The sequence below is a fragment of the Cydia fagiglandana genome, chromosome 20 (genome assembly GCF_963556715.1).
Source record: "Cydia fagiglandana chromosome 20, ilCydFagi1.1, whole genome shotgun sequence".
Classification (NCBI taxonomy): Eukaryota; Metazoa; Arthropoda; class Insecta; order Lepidoptera; family Tortricidae; genus Cydia; species Cydia fagiglandana.
The window spans coordinates 6,184,232-6,196,501 of NC_085951.1; the positions used below are offsets into that span (position 1 = coordinate 6,184,232).

Here is a 12,270-nt window from a genome sequence, read left to right on the forward strand (position 1 = left end):
AATTTTGAAAGCTACACAGCTAAGGGACAACATATTGCCACTCGACATCAATTTCGGATGAAAACTGAGTATATTACTGAGTATTTTATTGAAAACAAAACCTAAAAGAAAACTAATATTTTAACTGCATAGACAGTACGGCTGTGTTGTGAAATATTATCTTAAAAAAAAACAGCATCAGAATCGAACTACTTAGTAAACAAATACTAAAATTACCGACTAAAGTGTAAACAAATAAAGTGCTATTGCCATTTGCGGTTGAATTGAGTACGATTGAAGGAAGGTCGTAGTCGTACAATTACAATCAAAGTGTCCAATTGGTTACAGACCAGGTATTGCGGTCGAACCATGGTGTCAAACGGAGCTAATTTTGATAAACAATCTGGAGAGGTGGCAAAGCTTGTAAGACTTGTGAGTTGTATTCATTGCACAATAAGTATTGTGTAGGTGAACAGCTTACATTTTATATACCTCAATGAACAGTTAACGTTATCTTTTCGTTCTCATGTGTCCTTAAGTAAAATAAAGTATTAGCTAAAATGTAATTAAGTACTACCTAATATTAAGGAAGGAGAGACAATATAAAGCAAAAGAAAGTGGTACATTATTCACTATTATTGTCGCCGAACCTACCACGAGTAAATCAAACTGAGGTTAGTGACAACGCAACTTTTAACTTAAAAATTGCAACATGATTTGGTCCAACTGCGATAATAGTTATTATTATTAAGTAGGTACCTACTGTTAGTCAACTTTTGCAAATCTTTATTTTATACACAAGTATCCGATATGTGGATGTAAAAATTCTTAAATGAACAGTGATATTTCTTAGTCTTCTCATGTCTGAAACATGTACGTTACGTACGTACGTTAATGTACATTACATTAGGGGTGCGAATAGTAATTTTTTTAGCTAACTAAAAATACTATTCAATTAGGAGTCATACAGGAGTAACTTGTTCATTAACTTTCGAACCAGTGTGAGTACTTATTGTAGGCACAGGCGTATAGGCGCCTCCTAAGGCGTATTGTGATTAACCGCTGACTCATAAAGTTATAATTATAATATTGAAACTGGGATCAGATTACTGACTAACAATGTCGTAACATTATATTTATGCATATTTTTTATTTGGAATATTTATTATTTGTAATCGCGCGAATTTTTGGGTTTTAAAGTAGGACAGTATCGAATTCAGCATTATCAAACAAAATGCATTAGACGAATCAGTATTGCCGTTTATCCATACAATAAAACGACTTAGATTAGGTACGCTTATTACTTATTACGTTATCTTACTGTACGTTTAAGTAACACTCAATGCTCTTAATCTTGGTTGCTTAGCACAGTATTCGCTCATTCACTGTTATGTCGTTTCCAAGGTCGCCTATACCGTTCGCCTTTCTTGCTGAACTTGTATGAGTATATGTCTTGTATTAAGTATTAACCACTGTACAGTCAGCATCAGATATACCTGAGCGGGTAAGGTGTCCAAGAAAACATATACACTTCAATCGTCACAAAAATAAGGACATCTAAGTTGTCATTTTAGCATAGGCTTTCAGTTCGTCACATATATCTTAACTTCTGAGTTTTTCTTTAACACATACACCCTTATTTAATCACAATGACAATAACGGTTAGAACCTCAGTGGTAACTAAGCAGTCAAATTCAAGCTGCTGTCATTAATACCTACACGCACTGCCAATCACGTACGTCAGCAGCCAGGGTGCCACCAGTTGCTAAGCAGTTGTTATTTCAATGGTAACTAAGCATCAACATTTTATCTGTTTAACTTTTAAAAAAATACTGTAGCAGCTACGAATTGACACCTCCTTTCTTAAAGAAGTATTTTATCGTCAAGTGTCAAACTTAGACAATAAATAAGTAGGTTTTACGAGAATGATAGGGTTTTTATTTTAACTGTCATAGGCGGCCGTTCTTCCAAATCGTAGAGCATGTTATATGTTAATATATTCATTTAGCCCGCTTATTGTACTAAAATATACTATATAGTACTAAAATACGATGCTCCGAATCGAACAAAGAACGAAGGAGAAAATAATAGAATTGAAACTTAACACGTTCTCTGTCCCAATCTGACATGTAAACCTTATGGCTTTGTAATAGAGGCTACCCGTTAAAACCATCACTGCCATGCATATACACCTACGTAATATGCTAACTGTTGACCATAGGAATGACGAATTTTGTTTTTACAACTTAGCAGAGAGGATAGAGTATACGGAGTTATATACAGTATGTATCAGAACGAAAGGCCAAGAAAGAGACCCATTAATGTTTAGGTCATACTGAGCAACTTTTACTATGGGACCAACCCCGAAACCCCGGAAAAAAATTACTCTCCCATAGAAAATTTCAACATCAGACCAGCAAAATGTATGAAACTTCCAAGTATTTTTCCGCGTTTTCGGGGTTGGTCCCATAGTAAAAGTTGTAAACATTAATGGGTCTCTTTCTTGGCCTTTCGTTCAAACTAACGTTCGTACTAACAATAAGTTCAAAGATATACAGTATGTATCAACATACTGTATATCTTTGAACTTATTGTTAGTATAACCAGTATAACCTAGCAGTAAACATCAAATGGCATTCCGCACAGGAGTAATCTAAGGAACGCTTACTGCGGGTTCAAACCTACAACGTCCTGTTAGAAAGTCGTACATACTCTACATGTGACATATCTTCAAAAAACATATAAACTTATGCGAAATTAATATAAAACTACAAATTAATAATAGAAATGAAACCCAAAAAAAAGCTGTAATCTCTAGGTGCGTCCGACTGAGATTTGAACCCGCGGTCTCTGCTTTGAAAAGCAAACGCCTTAGTCACAAGACCACAACGTGCCTTGACAATTGGCTCTAAATTCGGCTTCAGTTAGCTTTCGCTATGTGTCACTCATTCGTTTTGATGATTCTATTCAATAAAAGAAATAGTTTTCAGTAAGCTGACTGACAGGCCTCTGTCAATGGTTGAAGGGCAAAACGTGAGATAGATGTATGTGATGACAAGACTGTACTGCTTTCGATGATTGTCAAAACGCTTTACCTGAAATTAGCATAGCTATTATTCATTCAATATACGACCATACATGTATGCTTTAAACGTCTATTTTTCCATATTGTTCAGATATATTTGACACGTTGACCGCTTAGATACCAGTGGTTATTTGACAGCTAAGGTATCAATGATTTGTTGTAAGTGTAGAAATTAATGAATAGCGACTGTTAAGATATTTGTGACATGTTGAGCGCTCACAAGTAAATACTACCATGACAGTCAACAACTTTTTGACAGTTTAAACGTTTACCTCTCTTTGAGCACCTGGAGTGTATAGCGACTTCTGCTGCTGACTGTACGCAAATAAAATATACATGCACCGGATAAATCGATAGAGTACTAGGAAATCTTTCAGGTCTACTACAACACTAATGAAACCTAGGTCTATAGTCTACATGCCAATTCAAAATCTTCTAAGTTTTTATTTTTATTGAGTTAATAATAACATAACATCTTAAAATTCTGCCATTCTACTACTAACTAGGTATAAACGCGAACGTGCTGGAAAATTGACAAAAACTACCTTTCGTTGTGTGTGTGTTAAATTCGTTCGGCCCTAATTTTGCTATTTAAAGTAAAATACCCATGAAAATATATGTCCAATAATATTTCCAGACGCATCCTACATCGTTCAGCAAGGCCGGCGCTAGTCGAAGACTAATGCATGTCATGTTGACCGCACGAACATCTATATGAGGCCGCCCAAGTCAAATAATTGCAAGAATGCAGCGCGTGCTAGCCCTGACGGCGGTCTTGGCCTTCAGTGAGACTGGTATGTACACATTTTAGACCTTTAAATACGCTCGTGTGTAATTTCCGGAACGTAACCGGCGCTAAAAAGACTTGAAGTTAAGTATATTTGTATACTAGTAATGTAGGTATATAAGGGAAAACTGATAGGCAGAAGGTACCTATCCAGTTTTGTAAAACATCAACATTTAATTAAGTCATTTAATCTATAAACATATTATTCTCTTATATGAATAACTTTGACTTCAACAATCATTAATGAAACATACAAGATTGACTTTTTAACGTCATTATTTGTAACGTCCCACGGGTAAAGGTACCTTATGGCGGTTGGCGCTTACGATATTATTAACGCCGCTCCAATATTATTGCGGTGCTATGCGACGTAAGCGCCGGCCGCCGTAAGGTACCTTTTGCCGTGGATCGTCACATTTTACATGTTAATATGCAGGAAGGTTTAATTAAAAGTTAGTTTGCCTAAGAACACCGCTAAACAAATCGTACAAAATCAGCGAAAACAGTGCCACTGGGGCTACGATTGCAGCCAATCTATAACCAGGATAAGGATCTCGGTAACTGTAACATAGTGCTGTAAACACCCTACCGGTCTCCACGCACTGGTTGCCAGGGAGACCGCTCTCGTAAATAGTTTCACCAGTATCACATCTGGCATTAGATTCTTCATGAAACGAATATCGTGTCACAAGCCTAGCTGCCGCTCCTATGGTCCCGTTTTCATAAAAGCCCTCGTAAGCTCTTAGTTTGCCGTTTAACTTATCACGCAAAAAAGACACACCCCAAGGAGTAAAACTTCGGATAATAAATTCAGGAATGAAAGATTTCCTCCAATGTTGAGGCGTTGAGAGATTTGTCAAATTCATCTGAATTCCTAATTTCGCCAAAAAATCCAAACTCGTAATATCGTAATTAGAGACTTCTTCAAAGTTATCTGTAACGTCTTTGTAAGGTATGATGCCGCAATAAAATTTAGTTCTCAAATAAAATGGTGCTCCAGGGGAAAAATTGCACACAACTCTAACGTCACCATTGCCCCTTATACCGTAAGCGCAGCCTATTTTATTGGTTTTCGCCCATAGTATCTGGGCAGTATTGAACGTATCTCGAGTGATATGTCCACATCCAACGTCTCGCTTTTCTAGTTGTCCACGAGCACTTAAAAACCAAGCGTGAAGACATCCAACTAAAGCTGTCACGAAGCATTCCTTAGGCGGTAAACTGTCAAAATAATACATTAGTCTTAAAAAGTAGAACAGAGACAAAACAAAACTAACATGAAATTGTAAAATATTTACCAATCCTGATCGTTTGGTCCTCTACAACAGTGTCTCAAACACTTCTTGCATTCCAGTTGTGTGACCAGCTTGTCTTTTAAGGAAGAACAAGCGGCAGGGCCGGGCAGACATTGTCGAAGCCATCTATTGGATATTCTTGCTAAATCCATGTCGTACATTACTTGCTGCATGTTAGCAGCTGTAGGCAATTTAGGATAAACCTCCGCCGTGCCCATTGCGACACGGTTTCTCATATTATTTATGGTGTTTAGTACTACTACTTGTTCGTAGACAGACAGTTTCTTGACTTTGTATGTTCTGTCACATATTCTAGATATGGTGTCATTTGGAAAAGTACAGAGAGTGTGATCACCGTAACAGGGTCCCTGATCGCACCATTTATTGCCAGAATCGTCATTGCGCCTTCGGGGAATAAATTTAACTTCGGTCTCCGGTTCAAGTGATATGCCGTCAAGAGTTCCTCCTTTTAATAGGAATATCTCGGAGTACTTGGCTCTAGTCCTAAATCTACCAAACAATATAGGTAATTCCCAGCAGGGATACTCTTCGGGAACATACCAGACATTGCCATTATCATCGGTTTCAGCATATAATTTATTTAACTTACCTGGATATTTCTTTACTTTAAGCTTTGTAACAGCAGGTACCATATGGTAGAGATCATTATTTCGTATTTTTCCAGAAGGGCTGAGGAGGATTTTCGATGCGTTAGTAATATTATTTCTTTCTTCTTTCAATGTAGTGGTTTCCTCATAAACAGTTTCAGTGACCGAGTCGTCCGGGTTGTTGACATCATCGGCGTACTCGTATTCATATTCATCAAATATATTAGTAAGAGGAAATTTTGTCTTGACTGAATTGACGGTGTCTTGGTAACTATAATTGTCAAACTCTGATACTTCTGGTGGTTCCTTGCTTGATGTTGTAGAGTTTATTTCTGTGTTTTCTTCAGCACTACTTTCTGTGGTCAGAATTTTAATTTCGCCACCATCGGATGACGCTTTAGGTTCATTGCCAATTCTCCGTGTTTCGACTATATCATCCTTCTCGTTGTTAGAGCGATCTTTATTATCATCAATATAATAATCAAGATCCACGTTGTAACAGCAACGAAAGATAAAAAATATACACAATGTTACGGCTTTGGCATTCATATTTGACGAAAAACTAATGTCATGGCCACCTCGATCAAAAACCCATTCGATATTTTTTATCAAAATATGAAGCGAGCGTCAGGACAGTACCTAACTTATCAAAACGGCATATTTAATAAATAAGACCCCCATAACGGCTGGAATTGCTGTCTCAAATAGATAGTGAATGGGCGTTTTCTGAAATAAATATTGAAAACCTGATTCTCTCAGATCCTGGTGTTTTTGGGTTCTTTCAACTCGGAATCACTAGCATATTCAATCCTGATGATAAAAAAACGTGTCCCAAAAATTTGTATGAAAATTGTACATTCCACTACGTCACATCCATACAAGTGAAAAACATTTTCTCATAATAAAACGTGACGTAATGGAATGGACATTTTGGGACATCTTTTTTTTAATGGAAGGATAGAACATGCTGTCGATTCTGAGTAGAATGAGCCCAAGAATGTCCAGATTTGAAAGAATAAGGATTTCGATAATTATTTTAGAAACCGCTCAATTATATCTGACACTTCTTCAGGTCTGTGATCGTTCACAATGTAATGGTAATGGTAATGTAATGAATGATATTTGTATGAGTCATATTTGATCACTTGAAACTAGCTATTTATACAGATGTTTTAATAAGAATACGCATGAGTCAATCATCCAGCTGAAATCAAGGAAATAATTTTTTTCGTTCATAGATAAGCTAAGTTGACAGATATTTTGATAGCCCCTGTGCAAGTGTTATTGTAAATTTCAACCTTATATGAAATTATGACGTTTAAATATCACTTGGACAGTCTGGGCTATCTAAATCGCTGCTAACTAGGTCCATCAACGACAATCCATGACCCAAGATTTATGAGGCGCAATGATTATTTTTGTTAAACAAATGTTATATACTTCAAAACAAATATTTATATATTTACAAACAATTAAGTTAAGAATGCGAAGCATTGTAAATTATAATAATTTATAATAAATAATAAAGAAGTTAAACAAAGCAGAACATGTCGTTAAACTTATGTCCTTTTTGTGATAAATAATTAAAATAATAAAACAAGTGTTTTTCGAAAACTCTGAATCATCACCCGGTCGTTTCGGTCAACGACGAAGCACTTTACTTTAGGTACTTAAACAAATTAAAATTCCGAATTAATCATAAAAAGTTATGACAATGGAAGTACCTAATTACCTAAGGAATATGTATGCGAGGTATATCTATCCATTACATAGATATTAATCAAGTCTACGTCTCACGAAACCCATGGGACCCATAAGTAAAATAGCAAATATGAATATAAATTGAGGAAAAATATGCGTTAAAAACGTTAATAGACTCATTTTTAACGTGATTACGTCTTATAAATCGATGAATACCGGTAGCATGCACGAAAAAGTGTCACGTTGTGGACGGATCTCCATGGTAACGTTGTGGACAGATATCCATGGTAACGTTACGTAATCTAATGGTAATGTTTTTTTCTTATGACGTTATCACGCAAAATTATCGTCCGTAAACCGAATTTACAGACAACCATATTTTTTTTTGCTAAAATCCAAGGTCGCTTGACCTTATGAATACTAATGTGTATAAAATAATGGGTGTTACGCAGACAACATTCTTGCATACGTTTTATCTCGTAATAGACTTCATAATCCAAATCGGGGTCAAGACCAACTGCACGCAAGTTTACCAAAAGCATAACGCATCGCTGACATAAAATGACCAACACTTGAGTTCATTATATGTCGATTACGTCAAGTATCTAAAATGCAGTAAGGTCAGCGGCACTTAACCGCGAAGATCTAGAACCAACTCTAAATGGCTTACAAATTACGTTTGCACAGTGGTCTTAAGACGTTTTTATTCTTGTCGGTATGAGTCACGCATGCTTCGATAAGTGTGTTGCTCCGGTGTGAGTTTTTTTATTACATATTTGTTAATTATAAGCCGATACTGTACTTACGTGAAACACTTTCTAACTTTCAGTTTCATTTCACTGAACATGAGTTTACGGAATCAAGGGTTATATAGACACAGGAATTAATGATTCGAGACTGGTACATATTTATATTTGTGGAAGGTTAAAGTATTTAATATCTATAAGTAGGTATGAAGATGAAAAGGAACCCTTTTAAGGAGGTTAAGCTAGTCTAAATAAATAATTAAAACGAGTATTTCAAAAACCATCAGTAAGAACAAATCCAGCACAGAGCACCAAAATCGTTTCCTAGTTGTCGTTTCCTAATCAGTCCCGATACTCCCGATGCTAATGCTAGATTATCAGTGACTACCATTATTTAGTTATGTAATAAATTAATAATATAGGTATTAAAAGTTCTGAAACCTTAAACATAAAGTCTCCTACAACAAAAATTAGGACAAATCTGAAATTGTTTTTTTTTTAATTTTCCAGGGTCCGCCCTTCAATGTTACCAATGCCTCATCAATCCGCCACCAGGCCACAACTACACGTCTACGCCGCGCCTGTGTGTGAACTTCGACCACTCCAACAAGTTCGTCGTGGACTGTCCCTACTCCACGATGTGCATGAAGCAAGTCTTCCATTTGGACATTCAGAATGGAGGTGAGCGAATACAATATATTTCCAAATGCCTCCACGGCCCTAAAAAGTCACCTATTAAATATTCGGCTATTCGCATCTCCCAACCTGGCTATCTATTAAGAATCCCAAGTCCCGTCAGGTCCCAATCAGCCCGGTGGGCTTAAAATACTCGACGGCTCCGCAGCTGTGCGTGAATTCGCCCACATTGACAAAATTGTCGTCCTCTACTCTGTACGAAGTGTAAGAAAGACTGAATTGCAAGTAAGTACAACGAAGGTAGGTGAGAGACCACAAGTACCACAACTCAATATACCTATTATATCTTAATCCAGCACAGAAAACCGCCTGGGTTTGTCTGTGTAACCCACAGCCTGATTACTACATGGCTTGTGTGCGAACTTCGACCACTTCATTCAGGTCTTGGGCGCCCTGCGCTGAGGGCCTACCTCGAACACCGGAATACGCAAATTGTGAGCATCTTTCTGTCACTTTAATTACGCCTTAATTGGTTCTGCTTCGCTCTGGTTGCCTATATGCAACGTTGCGCATGTAGCAACACTTCTGTTTGGGCAGCACACATACAACAAAATGGAAGTGAACCTCAATGGGATTGGGAATACAATGGCATTGCAATTTGCAATAAAGGTTTACGTTCGAGATAACGAAAGACACTTTATGGCGAATGCGGTGAGAAAAACCCATTTGAATTTGTTTATTCTCTTCTGTTAAAATTTGTTGAGACAACATGACGTAACATCGGTATTTAACACAAAGTTTACCTATTATTACAATTAGTAGAAGTATGATTATGGACAATATAAGTCATTTTTAGTCAGGTGTTGAAAACGAATTCTAGACGTCGTTACGTATTTAATAATTATTACACAAACGAGTCTATCGCGATATAATTTCATTGTTTATACGTTAAACTCAGCTGCAACTTCAGAATTTAAGGTAAAAACAATGAAATTATATCGCGGTAGACTCGTTTGTGTATTTAAATATGTGTGGTCACGTTATATTTTTTCGGAAGATACTTATTTCGGGAGATAGATAGCTATAACTATTTATCTCGTAAAAACGTCATCAAACGTCATCAGTAACTACCTAAAATGATAGGCATTTTCCTTATTTATACGAGTAAGTTGCTTTGGTTCACCTTCATAGTGTGTGGACTTTAATATTTGTGCAAAATAATTATGTAATTGATGCATGTTCCAGTGAGAATTGACGGCGTGCTACGAGACTGCGCACCGCAGACCAACAAGTATCAAGACTACGAGAACGGGCGCTGGTCGCCTAAGATCGAGATCATGGAGCCGTATAAGGAGGGCTGCTTAGAAGTTGACGATAAGGGCGAGAGGACACCTTCCACTAGGTAAGAACTCACATACTAGGTAGGTGGGTAAGTAAGGACTAGGTAGAGAAGTATAATGAGTATTATTAAATAGAAGAGGACGAATGATAGGCCACCTGCTACGAAACGACCACTTCATCAGAAACATCATAGAAGGAAAAATAAATGGAAGGAGAGTGAGGGGAAGACCAAGGAAAAGTTATATGAGCGAAGGAAAGGAGCATGTAGGGGCCGTGTTGTACCAGGAAACTAAAGGGCTGGCTTTGGACCGACTAAAGTGGAGACAACTTCATCACGATGCACCGACAAGAGCCCAGCTCTTAAATTGATTGATTGTACAGTCTACACTTCCACGGCCCAAGAACCTAAACCTCAAAATTAACACAACATTTCTTTTAGGTAAGAAAGAACATGTGCAGATCGCTTTGAACACCAAGCCTGTTAGCTTTTTCAGTTTCTAACCGTGCCATCGCCCACACTGTTAACTGTACGTCGGTGGACCTTATGCTTCTTGCAATAGTTAGGAGTGTTGCTGTTTGTACCAAGACTGCAAGAATGGGTTTCGGTTCGGTTTCCCATGATATACTTAGGAGTTATAGAACCGTAGATTCGAGTCAGTGGAACCGAACCTACGGTTATTTGAGTGCAATTTGATATGTTGAAGGTCACCCTCCGTTTAAGCACAGCTGGTAAGTTCTGTAGTATACCCGTTTTATTTATTAAAAAGACGCATATTTAATAACAGGTTTTCCCCATGCAACGGTCATGAATAGGAATTACCCATTATCTGAGCCTTAGGGTGTTTAAGATGATGTCTAGAAAATTATTTATTTATCGTATGGCATTATACACAGTGTTTTTAACATGCAAATCATAACTTAGATTTAGCATTCCGTAAGTAGTCTATAGCGCCGCTCGTGAGGTGTTTGAAATACATGGGCGACCCATCATACCTGGTTATGGGACATTCGAAAACTAAGTGGTGCACAGTTTATTTAGGGTCTCTGCAATCGCATTTCACAGCGTCAGTCCAGTCCAGCACCATTTTTTACGGAGGTCAGTGCAGTGACCTATTCCAGTTCTTATAAGGTTTAAGGAACACCAGGTACGACTAGCCTCTTTGAAACCACGCGGAAATTTACGGGGGTCGAGGTGAAATACATCTGCGTTTTCTGCGGATCAAGTAATAAAATTGACTAAAGTTATGTTCTTCTCATTACAGATACTGTTATTGTCGTGGTGACTTGTGCAACACGTCCAACACGAACCACGAGGGATACACAGACATCATGGGTGTTATACTCGTATTTAATCTTATGAAATACATCAACAGTATTAGGTAGTGCGTAGTGCAGTACTAGATGCCTTTTAATGTTTAAAGTCTGTGATTTTTGAACTGTAAATAGAGAGTGAAACTGGATGTCAGTGATGGATTGATAATGATTTACTAGTGGTGCTGCAAATACTTTCCTGTCTTGTGGTGTTATTGTATATATTCGAACTAGAACCAAATTTGGCGGTATTAATTTTGTACAATACAATTATAAAGTTTCACTCAGAAAGAGTGAATATAGCTAATTGTATTTAGGCTATAATTGTACAGCCAGCCAAGAAAGTGGTCTACCACTTTTCGACTCTATCAATCAGATGATAGAGTCGAAAAGTGGTAGACCACTTTCTTGGCTGAACGTACATAAAAACCTATTGTATTTTTTTCATATTAAATTAAGTACCTATATAGTAGAAAAATATTTAAAGTATTTAATATTTCAATTTGTGTGCTGCAAATTTTGGCGTAAGTTTAATAAGTTAGTCTCACGGTGGAAAAATAACAGTATGCCATATCCAGTCCACTTTCCAGTGTTTCCTGATATAAGCCTTAATCTTGTGTATTTAATGATTTTATTTCGGATAGTAAAAGTAATCCCTAGCATTTCTAGCATTCATTGCTGCTCGGTAAAAGCTACTTGCTTGTGTCTTGTTTATACCTAAAGCAAAATAATCTTCCTCGCGTTATCCTGGCATTTTGCCACGGCTCATGGGAGCCTGGGG

General features: G+C 37.2%; 3 protein-coding genes and 1 long non-coding RNA gene across 4 annotated transcripts in view; 2 read left to right on the plus strand and 2 right to left on the minus strand.

The window, feature by feature from the left end:
- The window catches only part of LOC134674729 (uncharacterized), an 83,879-nt gene that overhangs the window by 39,290 nt on the left and 32,319 nt on the right, over positions 1–12,270 (plus strand). The gene's annotated exons all lie outside the window — the stretch shown is intronic.
- LOC134674725 (rabankyrin-5) overlaps positions 1–12,270 on the minus strand; it is a 61,507-nt gene that overhangs the window by 28,874 nt on the left and 20,363 nt on the right. The window lies entirely within an intron of this gene.
- Positions 1–12,270, plus strand: part of LOC134674819 (uncharacterized) — a 34,246-nt gene that overhangs the window by 7,700 nt on the left and 14,276 nt on the right. The window contains exons 2-5 of the mRNA XM_063532970.1: positions 3,702–3,858; positions 8,712–8,882; positions 10,083–10,239; positions 11,441–11,560. Coding sequence (XP_063389040.1) covers positions 3,810–3,858; positions 8,712–8,882; positions 10,083–10,239; positions 11,441–11,560 — 497 coding nt within the window. The 5' untranslated portion in view covers positions 3,702–3,809. The remainder of the gene's footprint in view (positions 1–3,701; positions 3,859–8,711; positions 8,883–10,082; positions 10,240–11,440; positions 11,561–12,270) is intronic.
- Positions 4,292–6,345, minus strand: LOC134674302 (uncharacterized). Its single transcript, XM_063532330.1, has 2 exons — positions 5,150–6,345; positions 4,292–5,072 (listed from the first exon to the last, which is right to left on the minus strand). Exons 1-2 carry the CDS (start codon positions 6,301–6,303, stop codon positions 4,298–4,300), a joined length of 1,929 nt encoding a protein of 642 aa, XP_063388400.1. The 5' UTR covers positions 6,304–6,345; the 3' UTR covers positions 4,292–4,297.